Raw genomic sequence first — 25,323 nt, forward strand, 5'->3', positions numbered from 1 at the left:
AACTTCATTCCTTTTATATTCTGAATAATATTCCATTTTGTGTCTATACCACATTTGTTTGTTCATTCATCAGATGATAGACACTTGGGTTGCTTTCGTCTTTTGCCAATTGTGAATAAGGTTGCTATGAACATTGGTGTGCAAATATCTGCTCTAGTACCTGCTTTGAAGTCTTTTAAGTATATACCAAGAAGTTGTATTGCTAGGTCCTATGGTAATTCTATTTAACTTTCTGAGAAATGACTAAACTGTCTTCCACAGCAGCTGTACTATTTTACATCCCCACCAACAATATGGATATTTCTCCATATCCTATCCAACAGTTGTTATTTTCTGTTTTCTCTCCAATAGTAGCCATTCTAATCGGTGTGAAATGGTGTCTCATTGTGGTTTTGATATACATTTCACTAGTAGTTAGTGATGGTGAGCATCTTTTTATGTGCTTTTTGGCTATTTGTATATCCTTTTTAGTGAAATATCTATTCAAGTCTTTTGCCCATTTATCAAAGGGATTTTTTGCATTTTTATTATAGAGTTGTAGGATTTCTTCATATATTCTGGATATTAAACCATTTTTGGGTATGTGGTTCCCAAATATTTTCTCCCATTGAGGAAACTGTCTTTTTACTTTCATGAAAAAAGTCTTTGATGCACAAAAGCTTTTCATTTTGATGACGTCCCATTTATCTATTTTTCCTCTTGTTGCTTTGGGTATAAAGTCTAAGAAACCACTGTCAAAGACAAGGTCCTGAAGATGCTTCCCTACATTTTCTTGTAGGACTTTTATAATTCTGTTTCTTATATAAAATGTAATTTTAAAAGTTGCTTAGGGCGGCGGTCTTGGCCCAGTGGATAGGGCATCTGCCTACCACATGGGAGGTCCGTGGTTCAAACCCCAGGCCTCCTTGACCCGTGTGAAGCTGGCCCCTGCGCAGTGTTGATGTGCGCAAGGAGTGCCGCGCCAAGCATGGGTGTCCCCCGCATAGGGGAGCCCCACACGCAAGGAGTGGGCCTCATTAAGGAGAGCTGCCCAGCGCGAAAGAAAGTGCAGCCTGCCCAGGAATGGTGCCGCACACATGGAGAACTGACACAAGAAGATGATGCAACAAAAAAAGAAACACAGGTTCCTGTGCCGCTGACAACAACAGAAGCGGATGAAGAAGATGCAGCAAATAGACACAGAGAACAGACAACCGGGATGGGGCGGGGAGGGGAGAGAAATAAATAAATAAATCTTTTTTTAAAAAGTTGCATACTTATCAGGGAACTCATTACACAGTTGCTTTATTAATCATGCAGTAAATTGTACAATATCAAAATAGTAATATGTGGATATTTTCCAAAATCATAACTACTCCTTAGTAGTATCCTCATTCTATTAATTCTTTTCAACATGGAAACTGTAACTTTGTTTGGCGTCTTTAGGCTTCATAGCTATATTTAAAAAATAAGGGTTTTTAACCTTTCCCTAATGTTCCCTACCCCCAACAACATTAAATATCTTCATTGCCTCACCATTATACCCAGTACAGTACATAAGGTGTGATGTCTTATCACCTGAATACACATCTGTTTATCCCAGCACTATAAGCGCTTTAGGTGAATCTGATTGCCTAACCCAGTCATTTTATTTCTTAGTAAACTAAAATGGTAAGAGATAAACACATATATTTATTAAAATGGTATTTCCAGTGGTTTTGAATTTTTTCTCTATACTTATTTGTATTTTCTAAATTTTCTTTAATGAATATGCATTGCTTTTTTAACCAGACAAAAAGCATTTCAGTGTTTCTTTTTTTTAAGGATCCAATTATGCATAATGATTGCAATCATCTTCAAAGTTCTTAATTTATTCTTAGCTAGCACAACCCATTTTCAATAGGATAAGGATTGCTAGATGACCTCTAAGTCATCCAGTCAATGATATAAGAAGGCAAGTCACTTAGCAGATTCTTCAACAGCCCATGCTACAGTTGATTCCACTAATTAATGTCAGGATACCTTGGATGAGAAGCACAATTCTAGGTACATTACATTTGCTCACCTTTTGATTTGTTTCAGAGTCACTGTTAATGCACTCAAGTAAGTAACTTGTATTCAGTAATACTATGAAATTTAGACTCTTACCTACCTGATGTCACTTTCACATATCCTTGCTGACTATAGAGGCACCAAGTTTCAGGAGCAAAAAAGTAAAAATTAGCTTGGAATGAGAAAGTGAAAATATGCCCTGCATTCAAGAGGATTGGACAACATGCAAAAGTCAAATGCAAAGTTCACAGATAATAATATTTCTCCTAAGGACATACTACAGTCCTAAATTGTAATAAAACTCGTCTTTGGGTAACTACTGTTTTCTTACTCACTGAGGTACACTCTTCTCTAAAATCATAGTGTTTGAAATTTTATCTAAGAATGAAACATTCCATCCTTGCCTAGAAGATCTAACACACTTGACAGTGATGTATCCTCCATTTATAACCATAGTCCAGAGCTTCAAATAAGGTTTCTGAGACAAAATCCCACTATTTTATTTCATTTATTTTTTGCTTGTAGTTAGGCTAGTATAAAGAATTTATTGAGAAATGGTAGAAAAGAACAGAGCTTGCTAAGAAATGGGAAAGAAAGATGGAAACATGCACAGAGATTTGGTGCAGGCTCCTCTAGGCAGAGAGAGCAGGCTTTGGCTTATGTGGTCACCTTTTAAGTTATTAATTACTCCTTTCCTTGCTAATGCTAAGGGGAGGGACCCCAGTTGTTATTGGTTACCCCACCAATGGTGGGGGCCACCAGTGAGGCCTGTTTGGAATATCTGGGGCCTTGAGTCTCAATTGGGACTTCAAGGTCAAGGTCTCATGGCCATGTTGTGTGTCGGCCATGTCTCCCACATTGATTTGATTTTATTATTTTTTAAAGATTTATTTATTTATTTCTCCCCACCTCCTCATTGTTTGCATTCGTTGTATCTGTTTGTTGTGTGCTGTCTTCTCTTTTTTGGGAGACACCGGGAACCGAACCTGAGACTTGCCATGGCAGCAGGGAGATGCCTGATCACCTGAGCCACCTCCACTCCCTGCATTGTTGTGTTTCTCACTGTTTCCTTGCTGTGTCTCTTGGTTGTGTCATCTCACTGCATCAGCTCGCCATCCCAGCCTATTGCGTCAGCCCACTGCCTTGTATGTCTTCTCCAGGAGGCACCAGGAACTGAACCTGGATCTCCCATGTGGTAGGCAGGAGCTTGGTTGCCTGAACCACATCTGCTTCCCTCCACATTGATTTTAACTTTGTAGTTTCCAAGGCAATAGAACTTTGGGTCCACTTCACAGCCCAGACCTGATGTTGACTCCTCTACACTCAGCCTTGCTTTGCTTTTAGCTATTAGGGAAATCCAAATCAAAACCACAATGAGATACCATTTCACACCCACTAGAATGGCCAGTATTTTTAAAAAATGGAAAATAAATAAATGTTGGAGAGGATATGGAGAAACAGCAACACTACTTTACATTCACTGTTGGTGGGAATGTAAAATGAAGCAGCTGCTATGGACAAGTCCGGCAATTCCTGAGAAAGTTGAGCATGGAACCAACATATGACCTGGCAATCCCACTTTTTTCTCTCTCTCTTTATTTCTTTTGAAATGTTATATTCAAAAAATATAAGAGGTCCCCATATAGCCCCCACTCCCCTCACCCCACTCCCCCCACATCAACAACCTCTTTCATCATCATGGGACATTCATTGCATTTGGTGAATACATTTTGAAGCACTGCTGCACCACATGGATAATGGTTTACATTGTAGTTGACACTCTCCCCCAGTCCACCCAGTGGGCCATGGCAGGACATACAATGTCCAGCATCTCTCCCTGCAATATCACCCAGGACAACTCCAAGTCCTGGAAATGCCCCCACATCATGTCTCTTCTTTCCTCTCCCTACCCTCAGCAGCTACTGTGGCCACTTTCTCCACATGAATGCTACAATTTCTTCCATTACTAATCACAATAGTTCCATAGTAGAATATCAGTAAGTCCACTCTAATCCGTACTCTATTCCTGCATCCTGTGGACCCTGGGATGGTTATGTCCACTACGCCTCTATATCAAGAGGGGGCTTAGATTCCACAGAGATGATGGATGCAATTCTCCTGCTTGCAGTTGTAGGCGCTCTTAGCTTCCTGGTGTGGTGGTTGACTTTCTTCACCTCCCTCTTAGCTGGCCAGGGTAAGTCTAATAAACCAGAGGGTAAGATTTGCAAGTCTGCTGAGTTTCACGGCCTGACTGTCACATGGACAGTCCAGAGATTCAGGTCTCCTGAGTATATACCAACCCCAGTGCCAACTACAGGTCTAGTAAAAGTGACAGAAGACATATGTGATATGTGTAGAAAGGTCACATCTGAGTCCAACTCCATCATACTCAGGAACACAAGTTCCAAGGTAGGGCCAACTGACATGGGACCGAACTCCGGAGCCACCTGCCATGACTATAGAACCTGTGGGCCTCTGTAGCCCTCAGGAGAACCAGTAACTGGGATTGTATCTACTTTGGCTGTCTCTGGGACCCTGCTGAGGCGTGCATAAGCATGACTCCTCTGATGACCTCCCGACTCTTTTTTGGAGACTCACAGCCATATAAACTCATTTGTCCTTTCCATTTCCCCCTTTTATTCAAGGTCAAAAAGCAGTTTTTAACACCTGATATTACATGTAGGCTGACATACTCTGCTGGTCTCAGTTGACCCTTTTATCCAAGCGGGTACTTGGTAGTAACCCCTCAGAGCCAGGGAGGCTCATCCCCAGGAGGTAACTCTTAGGCACCCTGCAGCAATAGGACTAGTTCATATTTCAGGCGCACAGGCTCATAAGCATAGTCATCAGTATCAAGGGCTCATTTTTGGACCATCCTTCTTCACCGTTCTTTGCCATTGCACTTGGGGGATTGTTGCTGTTCCACTGGGGAATGTGACTGAACTCCCCTGGCTAGGAACTCAGCTCTCCCTCAGTTGTCGTTTTTAACTAACTACTATGAAAATATCCAAACATTTTTATGTACCCTGTATACATGCCCTGGAGAACTCCCTCCCAACCATGTGCCCCCCATCAATAACACCCCACACCACTGTTCCTCCCCTGCCATAGTTGAACCTCTCTGTGGTCCAAAACTTCTTCAAAAATGAAGCCTAATATATTGCCAAGTTCCAGTAATAGTAAAATGGAATACAGTGATGGGTTTAAAGGTTAGATATAGAATACATACTAAGTTAGAAAAATTAAATAAAGAAAAAATAAATTGGCATATCAAAAATGAAGAAATGAAAAAGCTTTGATTTTGATGTTTTGCCTTTCATCACTGCAATAGGTGTTGCCCTGTATGTATAGTGGCAAGGCAATTTCTTTCATTTCTTCCTCAGTGTCTACAGTCTTTCTTTTTTTTCCTGATTATTAAGTTTGTCTTCACAAAAATTTTAGATCATAATAATTCACATATACAAGATATGGTACTCCCACATGCAATCCCACTTTCAGGTATATACCCCAAAGAATTGAAAACAGGGATTTGAACAGATATTTGCATACTGATGTTCAAAATGGCATTATTCACAATTGCCAAAAGATGGGAGCAACCCAAGTGGCTATCACCCGATAAACTGATAAACAAAATGTGGTATATACACACAATGGAGTATTATTCAGCTGAAAAGGAATTAAGTTCTAATACATGTAACGTGGATGAGCCCTGAAAATACCATGTTGAGTAAATAAACCAGACACAAAAGGACAAATATTGTACGATCTCACTGATATGAATAAGCAAATTCAGAGTCAGAAATTAGAATACAGGTTACGGGGAAGTGGACGTGGCTCAACTGACAGAGTGACCATCTACTATATGGAGGGTCCAGGGTTCGATCCCCAGGGCCTCCTGACCTGTGTGGTTAGCAGGCCCAGGCACAGTGATGCTATGTGCAAGGAGTGCCATGCCATGGGTGCCCCATGCGCAAGGTGCATGCCTCATAAGGAGACCTACCCTGGGTGAAAAAAAAGCGCAGCCTGCCCAGGAGTGGTGCTGCACACATGCAGAGCTGACACTGAGCTGTAGCAAGATGACACAACAAAAAAAGAGATGCAGTTTCCCGGTGCCACCTGATAATGCAAGCAGACGCAGAAGAACACACAGCGAATGGACAGAGAGAGCAGATAACAGGGCGAATGGACACAGAGAGCAGATAACAGGGTGGAAGAGGAGAGAAATAAATAAATAAATCTTTAAAAAAATACAGGTTACAATGGGCTGGGGTGGATGTAGGGAATGGGCAGTTAATGCCTAATTGGTATAGAGTTTCTGGTTTGAGTGATGGAAAAGTTTGGTAATGGATGGTGGTAATGGTAGCACAATGTTGTGAATGTAATTAACTCCACTGAATTGTATATTGGCTAAAAGAGGAAATTTTATGTTGCATATATTTTACTAGAATAAAAATTTTAAAACCATAGGCCTATAAAATGGAGTGAATCCTAATATAAACTATAGACTGCAGTTAATAGTATAATTATAATAATATTGTTTCAGCAATTGTAACAAAGACACCACACTATTATAAAGTGTTAAAAATAGGGAAAATTGTGTGAGGGTGGTATATGGAACTCTATATTCTGCCTGATATTTTTGTAAACTACAACTTCTCTAATAAAAAATTCTTCACTTAAATTTCACCTAAACTATACCCTTCCCCCCAAATCCTGTAACTCTTCTATCTTTTCCTTTGGTAAGATGACCCACAATTCCTTTGTGTCTAGTCTCCCTTGTAGCCATTAGCCAATAAGCCTGACTTTATCAGACTACAGCTTTGTCCCTGATGGTCTTTAGGTTATTGGGCTAAAACAGATAACACAGTAATGATTTCCAAAGGATATTATGACCTGCATTAACAAGACAGCAACCCCAATGAAATGCTGTAGAGAAAATACTGGATATTGACAAAATAGACAAATATAAATGTAGCACCAAGAATTACTATAAAGAGGATACTAAACAGAAGAACAATGTGTGTTTCAGCTACAAACTGGGCTTGGCTGCTTCCATGGATATAATTCTGGGGATAAAAGACAAATTGGAATCTTTTAAGTATATATTAACTTTCGGTATCCTAACTCTAAAATAGGCTATTTTTATTAATTTTTTAAAATTTAAAATCCTATAAACATATTAATTGATCTAGTGTATTAAAGGTTGAAACACACTTGGGCCTGTGTCATTCATCAGTGAAAAAATTTAGTTACTATAAAAGCTATTCTTATATTATTTGTTTTTTCATTGTATATATGTTTACATTAACAGAATATCCAAGAAAACTAGTATTTAGGTGTATAAAAGCATGAGGTACAATAATGTGGACTCCATGAAGATCAGGATCATGTGTTTCTTATTTACCACTCTATCTCTAATAGTATCTACTATAGTGCCTAGAAAGAGCAGATGCCCAAGTATTTGACCAATTCTATTTAGATGAAGCCTGACTTTCATTCTCAGCCAGCTTAGTCAGAGGATTCACCAAACTGGATAAGGAACTTTTAAGAGTACTACACGGCCTTCTCTAGCAATTAAAACTTATAAAGAAACAAGAGATTGAACAATAAAAAATGAACGTAGTTCCTTTATATGCTGGCACTGGTCTCACAGGCTAACAATCATTTAAGGTTAACTTTGGCATAGAATGGAAAGAAATCCTGGTTTTCCCTTACCACATGTCCTGTATGGGGATTCTTATGAGCATATGGTGGTCCTCGTATGTGGTTCCACATTTGACCAGATGTCATTGCAAGCACAAAACACTACAAAACAAAAAAATAACTGAATACGCACATGTCATAGTCCAGCTGTTCCATCTTTATTAGATTAGCAGGTATATGAAAAGTATATTTGTTAGCTAATGCATGAAGAACATTTTTTCAGATAAACGGGTATTTTCTTAAGGTTTATATTTTGTCACAAGGATAACAAGAATTAAAATTTAATAATATTTACCTCAAAATGAAAACATTATTTTACAATAAATAAACTGACACAAATTTCAAAATTGAATATTGAAAAAGCCTTTTGTCTATGAATTAGGATGAATACAATTTGGGAACAATCAGTTTCTCTAAGCTCTGGCCATCCTAATGAGATAATGGAGGAAATAAACTGATTTCAAGGCAGAAGATAACAATGTATATATAATCCTTTCTCTTATGTAAGAAATAAACAAAATGCTTTTTCTCATAAAATGAAAGCCTCCCTGAAAATGCAGTATTAGAAAATTTTTCTTAAATAACTTTTCTTCTAAACGTCACTCACCAAAGCTGCAAAAGCCCATCCAGTTTTGTTAAAAAGAAAATCCAAATTGCTTCTTCGAAGATACACAAGCCCACCAATAACAGCCAAAAGCAATCCCAACATGAGAGGACCAGCATAATTTGGGGGTCTGATTACTCTGATCTAAGTGGAAAGGAGAGGAAAACATTTTAAAGTTAATAAATTTTTTTCGTTAATTATATGCATCAAAATAATGTGAAATGAAAGAAATCAAAATTAGCATGGTTACTTACAGAAAAACTGGTAGTTTTTTATTTAATACCAATCAAAATAATCGACATTATATCATAAAAAGTGGATGCAATAGTTATAATATTCTGCATACAACATAACATCTTTTAGATTAAGAAGGATTTACTAAGTACAGGTAGATAGCCTATGCACTTTAATTCAACAGGGCAATAGAGAACGTTTTGTAATTTCACCCTTTTATTAGTATGATTGTGTTAAATGCTACTCATGAAGGGACAGTCAAACTATTGCTTACCACATCAGTGATATGGAGAAAAGACCAAATAGGACCTCTGAATAAGAGTCAAAGGAGACAGCAAAGTAACTTTCTACAAAGTAGGGAAACTTACATTGACATCAGTTCTGTCAGCTATCCACCGGGCAATCTGCTCAGCTGAAAAACCCCGCACCTGCAACTCATATGTATCACCCCTTTTGGGTTTCCCTTTTGCAGGAAAGTTGATGAATGTTGGAGCTGAATTCATGTTTAGCTGAATTAAAAAGAGTTCATGAAAATGTAAGTTATCAAGGAAATAATCTTAACTGCAAAGAGTATGAATTTTAGGTATTTTACAGATGAGGAAGCCCAGGTTTAGGAAGGTTAAATATTCACCTAAGGAATTATAGTCAGTAATGGTACAGTCAAGATTCAAACCCAAGGCTGCCTGTGACTTTAATCACTACACTTCACTAATCAAATATAAATTCTTAGCTAAGAAATCTGCATTTTATTCCGTTAGAATGGAAATGTGTCCCCATACCTAATATATTTTTATCTGTTCAGAGATTATGCAAAAAAGCTAAATTTATGAGAACTAATTGTCTTATAAAGCTGAGGAAAGTTCCAAAGAGAGTTTATCCTCAATTTGCAGGGAATATCAGAATACAGTAACGTTCTAAAACTGTAGTAAAAAATAATTTTTAAAATGGTAGCTATATGTAGAAATGATCAATTCTAAGAGAGTTTGCAAATGTTTACTCAAGAACACCACTTTTCTCTATTCTCCATCACGATATGATGGTATGTTGAGAAGATAACGCTGGAATTGCTGAGGTAAAGGATGGATAACTCGGGAAACGGACTTGGCCCAGTGGTTAGGGCATCTGTCTACCACATGGGAGGTCCGCAGTTCAAACCCCGGGCCTCCTTGACCCGTGTGGAGCTGGCCCATGCGCAGTGCTGATGCGCACAAGGACTGCCGTGCCACCCAGGGGTGCCCCCCAAGTAGGGGAGCCCCATGCGCAAGGAGTGCACCCCATAAGGAGAGCCACCGAGCGCGAAAGAAAGTTTAGCCTGCCCAGGAATGGCACCACTCACACTTCCCGTGCTGCTGACGACAAGGATGGATAACTCACTCATCTGCATTATGTTTCCTGTATTGTGTGTGTGTGTGTATATATATACAGTATAATATATATTCCTGTACTTGTGGAAAACGAAGTCCAGGGGAAAGATACTGACCAACAGATGCAAGTATTCAGATCCCCTCAGCAAGTAAGTCATATAGTGGAGATTGATTTATATTAAACAATTATAACTTGAAGACATCAGTGAATAAAATAATCCAATTTCCTTGCTTTGATTCTATAGTCACATTAAAACTCTTCTAACAGTAGTTAAAAAAAAATTTTTTTAATCCCCCTCTTATGGCTTTTTGCGTGCTGTCTGCTCTCTGTGTCTGTTTGCTGCACTGTCTGCACTTTTTGCTTGTCTCCCTTTTTGTTGCGTCACCTTGCTGAGTTGACTCTCCATGGCACTGGTGGGCAGGATGGCACTCCGGGGCACCTGGGCTGGCAGCTCTCCGCAGCATGTGGGTGAGCCTGCCTGCCCAAGGAGACCCCAGGACAGGAACCCAGGGCCTCCCATATGGTAGACGGGAGCCCAACTGATTGAGCCACAGTTGCTTCCCACCTCTAACAGTAATTTTTTAAATTTTCCCTTAAGGGGAGACAGTGTACTGATTAGCAGATATAATATTTTGGCCTCTTTGACAGTATATTATGCAGAATTATTGAGTTAATAGATTAGCCCTTTGGTTACCAATGTCCATAGATTTTATGGTTGGTCAGCGTGCACAAGGTCTCCAGATCTGTATATATACTACCCACACTGTTAAAATTCAATCTCTGGGTCTGCAAATTGTCTAGACCTAAAAATGTTCAATCTTCCAAACTGCTGCCCTAATTGTAGGCCAAATCCTTTTCTTTAACATATATTTATACTACCTTTGGATTTTTTGAAAATGTGTCTAAAAATCAAAATAAAAACTAAGTAATATATGAACTTGTAAAAAGTTTTTGAAACATACCCATTAAGACAATTATTATGAAAAAAAAAAAAAAAAAAAAACAAGTGGAGAGTAATGGTGCTGACCAGGATGTGGAAAAATAGGAACCCCCAGACATTGTTGGTGGGATTGTAAAAATGGAGCTGTGGTAAACAGTTGGAAGGTTCCTCAAAAAGTTAAAAATAGAACTACCTTATCACCTGGCAGTACTATTTCCAGGTATATATCCCAAAGAACTGAAAACAGGGTCTTGAACAGGTATTTGTACACCAATGTTCACAACAGCATTGTTCAAAATATTCTAAAGGTAGAAGCTATACAAGTGTCCATCAGCAGATGAATGGATAAACAAAATCAGGTATATTCATACAATTGAATATTATTCTGCCATAAAAAACGAAGTTCTCATACATGCTATAACATGGATGAATTCTGAAGACATCATGTTGAGTGAAATAAGCCAGACACAGAAGGACAAATATTGAATGACTTTTCTCATATGAAATACTTGGAATAGACAAATTAAGAGATTGAAAACAAAACAGTGGTTACCAGAAGCTGGCGGGGGGAAGGTGGGGAGGGGTGAGAAGTTATTGCTTAATGGATATGAGTTTTTGTTTGGGATAATGAAAATATTCTATATATACCTAGTGGCAAATGTTGCACAACTCTGTCAATGTACTTAATGCCATAGAATTCTACACTTAAAATGGTTAAAGTGATTTTTATATTATATATATTTTACTACAATAAAAAAGAGGATGCCCCACCCTAATCAAGATGGTGGAGTGAGATGCTTCAGGGCTTTTTGCCCCACCTCCTCCACCCCCCCACCTCCCCCACCTCCCCACCCCCCAAAAAAAGCTCTGAACAACCAATAAGAACTGGCAGAAAGTTCTTTCTCAGGGCTCCGGTTACTCAGGACTGCAAGAACAGAGCAAGCACTGATTTAAGAAAAAGGCTTCTTAAAAGCAGTAGCATATTGCCCTGGTTGTCCCCACCCCCCACCAGCCGTGCAAGGAGTCAGACAGTGCTCCTGGTACCAGAGAGAGGAATCTGGCCTTTGTCCATATACGGGGAACATATATGCCCGGCACAATCTGTCTGGTGGTGGCCAAGGGACTCACCATCCCAGACCTTGCCCTGAATGTAGAAAGTGGTTTCCCGAACTCTCTTACAGAAAGCAGTGGGAGAGCAGTCAAGTCATGGCTGCCTGGAGCAAGGGATTGCTAGGTATGGGACATAATAGTGCAGTGCTAAGGACTGTGAGAAAACTGTTTCCTAGGGAACAGGTAACATTTTGTAGCTGTGTAAACAGGGAATTCCTAGGGTCACACACTCATGCCCAATATAAGCAGCATGTGCAAAAAGGATCAGGGTGGGTCCTATGCTTTGGCCTGGACCTATCCTAACACAATCTTCTTCAGAGCTTACATGGATAAGCCCTGAAGAAGAGAACTTGCACGGGCCAATCTGCAAAGACTGGGAAAGGTGTTTTCTTTCTTCCTTCTTTTTATTTCTTTTTGTTAGCTCCTGGCATTCAAGGAAAAATCAGTCATAACACTAGCTGGATACAAGCTTAAGGAACAGACACCTCAAACTCTAAATTTCAGCCATAACACACTAAAATATAAAATCTCCAGGTTTGGGGAGTGGATGTAGCTCAAGTGGTTGAATGCTTGCTTCCCATGTATGAGGTCCTGGGTTCAATCCCCAGTACTTTCTGAAAAAAAAAACACAACCAAACGCCAGGTTTCAGCAAAAGGTTACAAACCATACAAAGAAATGGCAGCAGGTGGGGGAAGGGGAGAGAAATAAATAAAATAAATCTTAAAAAAAAAAAAAAGAAACAGGAAGTGATGTCCCGCAAAAAGGAGAAGATTAAAGCATTAGAAACCATCAATGAGGAAGATCAGACTTGGGACATTCCAGACAAAGACTTAAAAAGTGGTTCTTTGCTCAAAGAGCTAAAGGAAAACATGAAACAAAAACCTAAAGGAAATTAGGAAAATGATAGATGAACACAAAGAAATTATCAATAGAAAAATGGAATTATGAAATAGAGCCAAACAGAGCTGAAGACCACAGTAACAGAAACAGAAAATTCTCTATAGGGTCCAACAGCAGATTGGATCTGATAGAAGAAAGAATAGGAAAACTTGAAAATAATTGAAATCATCCAGTTTAAGAAGCAGAAAGAGGAAAGGATGAAGAAAAGAGAACACAGCTTGAAGAACCTGTGGGACAGCATTAAGTATACCAATATACACACTGTGGGATTCCCAGAAGGAGAAGAAAGAAAAAAGGGGCAGAGAGAATACTCAAGAACATAATAGCTGAAAAATTCTCAAATTTAATGAAAGACACAAATATGCCCATCCAAGATGCTAAATGAACTCCAAACAGGATAAACCCAGACCCATGCCACATCATATTATAACTATCAATTCCCAGCAATGGAGAATTCTGAAAGCCACAAGACAGAAGTAACATATCACACACAAGGGAGCATCAATAAGATTAAGTGCTGCTTTCTCACTGGAAACCAAGGAGGCAAGAAGGCAGTGGGAAGACATGTAAAGTGCCGAAAGTAAAAAATTTCCACCCAAGAATTCTATATCTGACAGCTATCTTTCAAAAGTGAGGGTGAGATTAAGACATTCCTAGATAAAAGCTGACTATAATCTATATAGTCTATAATCACTATACTATAATCACTAAACTAGCCCTACAAAAGATGCTAAAGAGAGTTCTGCAGGTTGAAAGGAAAGAATAATAGACTATAGACAAAGACACATGAAGAAATAAAGATCTCTGGAGAAGGTAATGACATGGCTATATATAAAGGTCAGTACTACTGTATTATTGGTTTTAATTTCACTTTTTACTTCCTATAGCATAAAAAAAGACAAATGCATAAATGAAATTATCAATCATTAGTTTTGGATGCAATGTATAAACACATAATCTGTTACAGGAAATACATAAAGGTGTAGGGGATTGAGGGGTATAGGAATTTTAATTTCAAAGCAAATGAAACTGCTATATATTTAAGATGTTAAATTTAATTCCCCATGGTAACTACAGAGAAAATATCAGAGAATATGCAAGCTCATAGAGACAGAAAGTAGAGTATGGGTGGGGAGGGGGCAGGAGGACTGGAGATTTAATGCATAATGGGTATAGAGTTTTTGTTGGGGGAGATGGGAAAGGTTTAGTAATGGATGGTGGTGAGGGTACTGCAATATTGTGAATGTGATTAATCCCACTGAATGGTGTATGTGACACTTTGAATTTGGTGAATCCACTCCTGTGGCTGTGAGACCCTTTTTTTTTTTCAAAGATTTATTTTTTAAATTTATTTCTCTCCCCTTCCCCACCCCCAGTTGTCTGTTCTCTGTGTCCATTTGCTGCGTATTCTTCTTTGTCCGTTTCTATTGTTGTCAGCAGCATGGGAATCTGTCTCTTTTTGTTGCGTCATCTTGCTGCGTCAGTTCTCCGTGTGTGCGGCGCCATTCTTGGGCAAGCTGCACTTTCTTTCACGCTGGGCGGCTCTCCTTACGGGGAACACTCCTTGCGTGTGGGGCTCCCCCACGCGGGGGACACCCCTGCATGGCACGGCATTCCTTGCGCACATCAGCACTGTGCATGGGCCAGCTCCACACGGGTCAAGGAAGCCTGGGGTTTGAACCACGGACCTCCCATGTGGTAGGCAGATGCCCTTTCCATTGGGCCAAGTCCGCTTCCCGTGAGACTCTTTTGATTGGACTACATTAGTCAGGCGTGACTCAAGTTGAGTCTCTACCATCTTGTTGGTCTTATATGAAAAGAGACACAGAGAGAAAAACACTGGAAAAGGGAGCTCAGCCATTTTTGATCCTGCCATGTGAGAGAGGACGCAGAGACTCTTAGCATCCAAAACTTAAGCACAAAGCCCCCAAGAGGCTGGGCTCATGGAGCAGCTCAAGGCTGAAGAGACAAGCCCTATACCTGGTTGCTCACAGCTGAGCAGATTCTGGAAGGAAAGGCAGGATTCTCAGCCAAGAATGGCAGCCATCTTGGTAAGTCACATGGCACGAACCCAGCATCACCACTAGCTGACTTTGATGAGAAAGCATTTCTGCTTATACCTTGATTTGGACATTTTATGGCCTCAAAAATGCAAGCTTTTACCCCATATAAAATTCCCATTAGAAAAGACCACCCATTTTAGTACTTTACATTGGCAGCCCTTTGGCCAATAAGACAGTATGTTTGGGAGTGGTTGAGATGGTAAAGTTTATATTGTATATACGTATATATGTTCCCACAATTTAAGAAAAAATGAAAGAAAGAACAACTAAAGAGACAAGGACAATTAAATCAATACATAATCCTGGATGGGATCTAGCAAGGGAGGAGACAAGGTTCATAGGGACATTATTGGGACATATGAAAAATTGGAAATAGACTGAAAGTTTTATATCAATGTTTAACTACTTTAACTGGATAAATGTACTTAAGGTGTTAAGTAAGTGATTGTTCTTGTCTTAGAAAATGTACATGGCACTGTTAAGTGTTTAAGAAATATGATGTATACACTTACAATAAAGTGTTCAGAAAATGTACAGATAGATATAGATATTAATAGATAGATGAATATATAGACTGATATGGCAAATGTGGAAAAAAATTAAAATCAGTGGATCTGGGTACTAGGGAGTATAACAATTTGAGGCTTTTTGTGGATCCCAGAGAAGATCATGTTCTTGAAGCTAACCCATTCCTGTGGGTTTAGGACCCTTTGATTGGATTGGATTCAATTGGGGAGGCTTTGATTAGATTACTTCAGTAATGCATGACCCAGGGTGGTTCTCAGTGCTTTTGCTGGAGTTCTTTATAAACAGAGGACTAAAAACAGTAGACACAGAGAGAAAGCCACAAAGATGAAGGAAAGGAACACAGGTACTCAGAAAGGAACCTGGGATAGAGGAAGCCACATTCAGGGCAGCCAGAAGCTGAGGAAATAAGACTCAGAAGAGAAGCAGATATCTCCATGTGCCTTCCCAAGTGTAAGGAGTTCAGGATTGCCAGCAGCTGACCTTGAGTGAGACAGCATCTAGGATGATGCCTTGATTTGGACATTTTCACAGCCTCAGAATTATAAGCTTCTAACCTAATAAATTCCCATTGTAAAAGCCAATCCGTTTTTGGTATATTGCTCCCAGGAGCTTTTAACAAACTACAACAAGGGTGGGCAGGGATATGTTGGAATTCTCTGTATGGAGTTTGTATTTATTTTTTAACTGACTTGTAAGTATGAACATATTTCATATTAAAAATAATAAAAGGGAGAAATAATTTTAAAACATTACAGGGTAACAGGGATCAATCCTAGTCCATTCTGGTAGCCACAGTTACCATTTCCAGACATTTCTGAATTTATTCATATACGTATGTACATTGTGTTGCATCTGATTTTTAACAAACATGGCATCACATTAACTGCAAATTACTTTTTTGATTCAAACATGTTTGAAATATCTATGATAGTACATCTGTATCAACCCCACTCTCATAGTTTATTAAATAATTATGCTATTGATGAATTTTTAATTTTTAAAATTTGAGGTACTGGGGCCAGGGATTGAACCTGGTACCTCGTAAGTGGCAAGCCGGCACTCAACCACTGAGCCACACAGCTCCCGAGTTAGATTTTTCATGTGTTTTGCTAGTTGTTTTTTTTTAAGGAGGTACCTGGAACTGAACCCTGGACCTCCCATGTGGGAAGCAGGCACTCAGCTGCTAGGGATACATCTGCTCCCTATTGATGGACTTTTAAGGTTTTTTCCCCTTTTTTTAATTAAAAATAACATTGCAGTGACCATCCTTTTATACATGTACACATGTGAGACAAATATTGTTTGAACTCACTCATATGAACGAACTAGAATATGCGAATTCATAGTCAGAAATTAAAATGCAGGTTATCAGGGACAGGGATTAGGGTAGAAAATGGGGAGTTAATGATCAGATGGTCCAGAGTTTCTGTTTGGGGAGATGGAAAAGGTTTGGTAATTGATGGCAGTGACAGTAGCACAATATTGTGAATTTATTTAATACCAGTGAATTGTACACTTGAACCTAAAATGGTTAATTTTAGGTTATAGATATGTTATCAGAATAGAACTGTACAACACAAAGAACCCAAATGTAAACTATAGGACTATAGACTATAGATAATAATATAATTATAATAATGTATCATCAATTCTGACAAAGATACCACACTAACACAAAATGTTAATAATATGAAAACTATGTGTGTGTGTCTGGGTATATAGGGTCTCTGTACTTTCTATACTATTTTTCTGTAAACCTACATGACTGCTATAAAAAATGCTGAAAAAAAAATGAATATAGCCAAACTGCTCTCCAGTGTGGCTGTACCAATTCATACATCTACCCATCAATGCAGGAAAATATCTGTTTCTCCACATCCTTGTCAACAGTTGACCTGATGGGAGAAAATTTGTTATTATTGTTTTTGTAATAACTATTTCCCTGATTGGTAGCAAGATATTTTTATACATAATCAGTTCTTTAAAAATATATTTTAAGCTTTGAAGATCCTTGAAAGTTAACAAGACAAATTAGATATGCTATTCTTGGTAGGTTTAATTTCATCCATTCTAAGATTTTGTATATTTTGGTATCTCACACTGTTATTTGGAGAAGGAACTGAATTTCTTCCACAACTGGGCAGGCTACTCTCCATATCTTTGTAACTCTTAAAAAGTAGCTCTAAAATGGAATTATAGGGAAGTGGATGTGCCTCAAGTGATTGAGTTCCCGCCTACCACATGGGAGGTCCCGAGTTCAGTTCCCAGTGCCTCCTATAGAAGTCAAGTAAGACATCGAGCTGGCATGATGTGCAGGCACAGCAAGCTGATGCAACAAGGAGACACAAAGAGGAAAGACAATGAGAGACACAACAAAGCAGGGAGCTGAGGTGGCTCAAGGGATTGAGCACCTCTCTCCCACACGGGAGGTCCCAGGTTTGGTTTCTAGTGCCTCATAAAGAGAAGACGAGCAGACACAGAGAGCACAAAGCAAATAGACACAGAGAGCAGACAATGAGCACAAAACAATGAGGGGGGATAAATAAATAAAAGTAAATTTTAAAAAAAGAAATAAAATGGAATAATAGACATTGATATTAAAACCTATTTGAGGTGGAAGTGGGTTTTTAGTTTTAAAACATCTCAGCAGGATCTCACAGACTGCCAGAGTAGGTACTACCCCAAATAGTGGGGCTCCTGAGGGCTCTGCAGAGACCCAGGTCCTATGGTCATGACAGATAGCTCTGGAGTTTGGTACCTCGCCAGTAGGTCCTACTTCAGAGTTTGTGCTCCCGAGTGTTACAGAGTTGGACTCAGATGTGATTTCTCTCCATGTGCCTATTCTGTCCCTTCTATTTGAAATTATAGTTGGCACTGGAGTTGGTAGGTGTTATGTCTAAGAGACTTGAATCTCTGGGCTGTCCATGAGAAAGCTGGGCCCTGTGTCCCAGCAGAGTTGCAACACCTACTCTCCAGTTCATTTGACTCACCCAGGACAACTAACAAGGAGGTGAGGATGGACAACCACCATATCAAGGAACCAAGAGAGTCGACAACTGCAAGCAAGAGAGTCCCATCCATCAGCAGTATGGGATCAAGGCCCTTGTTAAATAGAGGTGGACTGGGCATCACCATCCCAGAATCCTCAGGACTGGGGAATAAAATATGGAATAGAGTAGACTTACTGGTATTCTACTATAGACTTATTGGTATTCTAGCAATGGAAGAAATTATATTTGATGTGGCCACTGGAGGTGCTGAAGGCAGGCAGAGGGAAAAAGAAGTGTAATATGGAGGCATTTTGGGGACTTGGAATTGTCCTGAATGACATTGCAATGACAGATACAGGCCACTAAATATCCTACCATAACCTACAGAACTGAGTGGGAGAGAGTGTAAATTACAATGCAAACTCTTATCCACGCTTAGTGGCAATGCTCCAAACACATTTGCAATTAATGTACCGCACTAATTAAAGAAGTTGTTAATGTGGGTAAGGGTGGGAGGTGTGGGGAGTGGGGCATCTGGAAATCCGTTATATTTTTGTGTATAACGTTTTGTGTAATCTATGTATCTTTTAAAAAAATTAAAAATATACTTTAAAAAATCAAAGCAGATATCCATGGCCAAAAGAAAGGAGGATCTCTATCTCACACCTTATGCAAAAGTTAACTCAAAATGGATCAAAGACACTAATATAAAATTTAGAATCATAAAGCTTCTAGAAGAAAATACAGGAAAACATCTTTTCCTGGTGGTAGATTCTTTTTTTTATTTTAAAGATTTATTTTATTTATTTCTCTCCCCTTCCCTGCCCCAGTTGTCTGTTCTCTGTGTCCATTTGCTGCGTGTTCTTTTTGTCTGCTTCTGTTGTTGTCAGCAGCAAGGGAATCTGTGTTTCTTTTTGTTATGTCATCTTGTTGTGTCTGCTCTCCATGTGTGCGGCGCCATTCCCGGGCAGGCTGCACTTTATTTTGCTCTGGGCGGCTCTCCTTACAGGGTGCACTCCTTGTGTGTGGGGCCCCCCTACACGGGGGATACCTTGTGCATATCAGCACTGTGCATGGGCCAGCTCCACACGGGTCAAGGAGGCCCGGGGTTTGAACCATGGACCTCCCATGTGGTAGATGGATGCCCTAACCACTGGGTCAAGTCCGTTTAGTGGTGGTAGATTCTTAAGGGAGAAAAGAGGAGGGTTGAGAAGGACTGCTGATGCTTAATGTATGTAGAAGTTTTAATTAACTTTACTGTAAAAGGGTAGAAATGGACAGAGTTGACGGTAACACATTATAGTGAGTAACACCTGGTTTATAAATGGGAATGTGGTTGGAAAGGGTAGTTTTGGGATGTAAATGTGAATTGAAAGAAAGCTAGAGTATAATCTAGAGACAGAAGAACACAGTGAACCTAGAGGTGGATGAGAATTGTTGTTAATGGTACAGATGCAAGTGTGTCTTTCTGTGAGCTAGAGAAGATGTATATCACTATTGCAGTTTGGTGGTAATATGGAGAAGCACGGAAAGATTCAACTGGAGTGACCTATGGACTGTTGTTAACAAAAAAAACCCTTTAATATTCATGCATCTGTGCCAAAGATGTACTATTTTGATAATGGGGGAGTATGGAAAGAGTGTGCCAAATGTATGCTATGGACCATGGGTGGTGGCAATAGGCTCATGATATTATCTCATAATCTGTAACAAATGTTCCGCCATGGTGTGGTGCATTGGTGAATGCATGTTTTATGGGAATTCTACACATGTGCATGATTGTGTTGTACGTTCACATCTTCTGAAATAAAAATGTATTTAAAAAAATAATAATAGGGGAGGACAACTAGCAAGATGGCAGCAGGGTAAGCCACTCCTAGAGTCAGCTCATGATATAGTTCATTTAGTAATCACCCAGAACTATTTAAAACAACTGTTTGGGGGCTCCAGGAGACCAGAAGAGCATCCTGCAACATCCTTGAGAGAACAGAAGGAGGAGACTGCCCATCTGTACAGATTTGTAAGTACAGCACTATACACCCTGGAGGCTGGTGCCCATCCTCCATTGGTGGCACAAGCCACCTCGGGAGCTATTCTGTGGCTGGAAGTGGAAGCTCCACTTCCCAAAAACAGGAGAGGAAGAGATGGTTGGGCACCAACTTTAGCTACTGATTAGTAAATTCAGCAGGCTAAGGTATAATCCTAAGAACAGCTAAAGTTTGAACCTATTCAAGTCAGAAAGAGGATGGTAGCAACCATTTTAACTCCACCCCTGGCATGAGGGAAAGCAGGGTGGACTGAAAATCACAGTGCTGGAGTGACCAGCTTCTTTCCATCCAGATTGGATTGCAGCTTGAGTCTAAGCCCCAGTCCCACCTCCAATAGGAGGAAGCTAGCAGGACCTGTGCTGGCTTCTCTGGGAAAATACAGGTCATGCCACGGAGACTGGTGATCACCTTATAAACAAGCTGCCTCAGGAGCTATTCTGTGGCTGGAATTGGGAGCTCCATTTCTCTAAAACAGGGGAGGAAAAGATGGTTGGCCACTGATTTCAGCTAATGATTAGTACATTTGGCTGGCTAAAGTATAACCCTAAGAACAGCTAAAGTTTGAACCTATCCAAGTTGGAAAAATGCTGGTAGCTGCCATTTTGATTCTACCCCCATATGAGGGGAAGCAGGGTTGAATAAAAATCACAGTGCCAGTAGGGACCGGTTTCTTTCACCTGGATCAGCACGTAGCCTTAGCCTAGGCTTCAGCGTACCTCTAGCAGGGAGGAAGCTGGCAGGCCCTGTACCAGCCTCTCTGGGTAACTGTAAGTACATCTGGCTGGCACAGACTGAAGAATTGGAAGTCTACTGGGGCTACTGTAGTCATTTTGGACACACACGGCATAGATTGCTGCCCACACCTGCTGCTCCATGCCTGCCCCACGCAGTGGAGGAAGGGGCATGAAGCTTCATCTGTCTGCCTGGGCATTTGCAGTCTAGGCTACCAACATATGGATTATTACACACAACTGTAGCTCTGTCCCGACCCCTGGCAAAGGAGAAAGTTGGGAAGCTTCACTGGTCCCTGGAGCAATGAGGACAACTTGAGCCTCCACAGCTTACAGCACCAACTGCATCCTTGGCTCCTACTACACAACTAGCAAGGGAGAAAGGGCAAGAAAACCCTAAACTAAAGAGAGAAACTGGACCTAGAATAAATACATCTAGTAAGCTAGATGCCAAAACACCAACAAAAAAAATTACAATCCACACCAAGAAACAAGAAGATATGACCCACTTAAAGGAACAAGATAAGCCTCCAGATGACATAAAGGAGTTGAGACAACTAATCATGATGTTCAAACAAATATTTTTAATAAATTCAATGAGATGGCTAAAGAGATTAGGATACTAAAAAGACATTGGATAAGGACAAAGAAGAATTTGAAAGCATACATAGAAAAAATAGATTTTATTGAATGCAAGGAGCAATAAATGAAATGAAAAATACACTGGAATCATATAATAGCAGATTTGAGGAGGCAGAAGAAAGGATTGGTTAGTCCAAAGAAATGTCCTCTGAAAACAAGCATACAAAAGAGGAGATGAAGAAAAGAATGGATAAAATTGAACAGGGTATCAGGGAAATAACCGACAGCAAGAGACATGCAAACATATATGTCATGGGTGTATCAGAAGGAGAAGAGAAGGGAAAAGGTGCAGAAGGAATATTTTAAGAAATAATGGTAGAAAATTTCCCAACCCAATTGAATGACATAGATATCCATGTCCAAGAAGCATAACGTACTCCCATTTGAATAAATCCAAAACAACTCGGAGACACATATAATCAGAATGGCAAATGCCAAAGATAAAGAGAATTCTGAGAGCAGCAAGAGAAAAGCAATGCATCACATATAAGGGATACCCAAAAAGATTAAGTGCCAATTTCTCTTCAGAAATCATGGAGGAAAGAAGACAGTGGTATGATATATTTAAGATACTGTAAGAGAAAAACTTCCAGCCAAGAATCTTACCCAGAAGATTGTCTTTTAAAAAAGAGGGTGAGTTAAGAACATTCACAGAAAAACAGAAACTGAGAGAGTTTGTAACCAAGAGACTGGCTTTGTAGGAAATACTAAAGGGTATGCTATAGTCTGAAAAGAAAAGAGAGAGATCTGGAAGAGAGTCCAGAAATGATGATCATATCAGTAAAAGTAACTAAAAGTGTCAAAAGAGTAGTGAAAATAAAATATGAGTGATAAAACCCAAATACTCAGGAATAAACTTAACCAACAATGTAAAGAACTTGTATTTGGAGAACTACAACTCATCGTTAAAAGAAATTTAAAAAGACCTAAATAATTGGAAGAACATTCCATGCTCATGGGTTGGAAGACTAAATATCATTAAGATGTCAATTCTTTTGTTCACAAGCCTCTCCTGTTACTTTTACCAGAACTGTAGTTGGTGCTGGGGTTTAATATATACCCAGGGGACCTGAATCTCCGGACTGACCATGTGATAGCCAGGCCCTGAGCCTCAACAGATTTGCAACCCCTACACTCTGGTTTATTGAACTTACCCCACTCAGCTAACATGGAGTTGAAGAAGGTCAACCACCACGCCATGGAGCCAAGAGTGCCTACAACTGAAAACAGGAGAATTGCATCCAGCATCCATGTGGAATCTAAGTCCCCTCTTGTTACAGATGTGGAATGGACACAACCATTCTAAGGTCCACAGGATGGAGGAATAGAGTGTGGATTAGAGTGGACTTACTGATAATCTATTCATGAACTACTGTGATTAGTAATCAAAGAAAATGTGGCATTGCTGTGGAGAAAGTGACCATGGTGGCTGCTGGGGGTAGGGAATGGGAGGAAGAGATGAGATGTGGAGGCATTTTCGGGACTTGGAGTTGTCCTGGGTGATGATGTAGGGACAGTTACCAGTCACTGTATGTCCTCCCATGGCCCACTGGGTGGAATGTGGGAGAGTGTGGGCTATGATGTGGACCATTGACCATGAGGTACAGTGGTGCTCAGAGATGTATTCACCAAATGCAATGAATGTCTCATGATGATGGAGGAGAATGTTGTTATGGGGGGGAGGAGTGGGATGAGGGGGGTGGGAGGTATATGGGGACCTCATATTTTTTTAATGTAATATTAAAAAAAATAAAGACAAAAAAAGAGAAAAAGGAAAAAAAAAGATTCAATTCTACTTAAATTGATAGACAGAGTCAATGCAATCCCAGTAAAAATTCCACCAGGATTTTTTAAAGAAAGGGAAAACACAATTAGCAAATTTATTTGGAAGGGTAGGGGGTCTCAGATAGCCATAAACATCTTAAAAAGGAAAAGTGAAGTTGTTGGACTCTAATTTCTAGACTTTAAATCATATTACCTACCTACAGTGGTAAAAAACAGCATATTACTGGCATAAAGACAGAGACATAGACCAATGGAACTGACCTGATGGTTCAGAAACAGACCCTCACATCTATGGTCAAGTGATTTTTTACTAGCCTGTGAAACTCACCTAGCTCAGGCAGAATATTCCATTCAAGAAATGGTGCTGAGAGAAGTGGATATCCATAGCCAAAAGAAGGAAAGAGGACCTTTATCTCACACCTTATACAAAAATTAGCTCAAATTGGGTTAGAAATCTAAACATAAATGCAAAAACCATAAAGCTTCTAGAAGAAAATGTAGGAAAATATTTTCAAATCTGGTAGTAGGTGGTGGATCCTTAAAGGAGGCAAGAGGACTGCAATGGACTACTGATGAGTAATGTATGTAGAAGTTTTAATTAACTTTAGTGTAAATGTGTGGAAATGTGCAGAGTTGATGGTAACACATTACAGTGAGTAACAGCTATTTTATAAATGGGTATGTGGCTGAAAATAGTAGTCTCAGGATACAAATGCCAACTGACAGAAAGCTAGAGAATAATCTAGGGGCTGAATATCACAGTAATCCCAGAAGTGGATGAAAATCGCAGTTGATGGTATAGATGTAGGAATGTCCTTTGTGAGCTAGAGCACATGTACATCACTATTTCAGCATGGTGGAAATGTGGAAAAACATGGGAAAAATACAACTGGAGTGACCTATGGACTGTGGTTAACAGTAATAATGTAATATTCATGCATCTATGCTAAAGATGTACTGTGTTGATATAGGGGAGTATGGAGTATGCTATGGACCTGGTAATGATCTGATATTTTCTCATAATCTGTAACAAATGTTCTACCATGGTGTTGTGTGTTGATGGACAGGTGTTGTATGGGAATTCTGCACACAAGCATGTTTGTTTTGTAAGTTTACAACTTCTGTCATACAAATATATTTAAAGTGTGGACCACCGTCCATGTAGTGCGGCAGTGCTCCAAAGTATATTCACCAAGTTCAGTGAATGTTTCATGATGATGGAAGAGGTTGTTGATGTGGGAGGAGTGGAGTGCGGGGGGTGGGGGGGTATATGGGGACCTCATGTTTTTTGAATATAACATTTAAAAGAAAATAAAGAAAAAATATATATTTAAAAATAATGATGTGGTGGGTTGGGGAAAAAATATACCAAATATAAGATAAGGACTATAGTTATTCTCTCATAATTTTTAATAAATGTCTCACAGCAATGCAAGTCGTAGGTGGTGGGTTGATGTATGGGACTCCTGTATGATGTTATGCGTGTTTACTTTGTAAATTTACAACTTTCACTATATACTTATTGTTTATATATGTTTATGTATGAATGATATACTTCAGTATATTTTTAAAAAAATCAATAGATTGTTCACTGCTGGTGGAAATACAGAATGATACAGCCAATGTGGAGGACTATTTGGCAGTTCCT

General features: G+C 39.5%; 1 protein-coding gene across 1 annotated transcript in view; it reads right to left on the reverse strand.

Annotated features, from left to right (window-relative positions):
• MAGT1 (magnesium transporter 1) overlaps positions 1 to 25,323 on the reverse strand; it is a 113,527-nt gene that overhangs the window by 25,506 nt on the left and 62,698 nt on the right. The window contains exons 4-7 of the mRNA XM_004481095.5: positions 8,941 to 9,081; positions 8,342 to 8,482; positions 7,747 to 7,836; positions 7,034 to 7,097 (exon numbers count right to left, since the gene is read on the reverse strand). Of these exons, the coding sequence (XP_004481152.1) occupies positions 7,034 to 7,097; positions 7,747 to 7,836; positions 8,342 to 8,482; positions 8,941 to 9,081 (436 nt within the window). The remainder of the gene's footprint in view (positions 1 to 7,033; positions 7,098 to 7,746; positions 7,837 to 8,341; positions 8,483 to 8,940; positions 9,082 to 25,323) is intronic.

Source organism: Dasypus novemcinctus, chromosome X, assembly GCF_030445035.2.
Source record: "Dasypus novemcinctus isolate mDasNov1 chromosome X, mDasNov1.1.hap2, whole genome shotgun sequence".
NCBI lineage: Eukaryota > Metazoa > Chordata > Mammalia > Cingulata > Dasypodidae > Dasypus > Dasypus novemcinctus.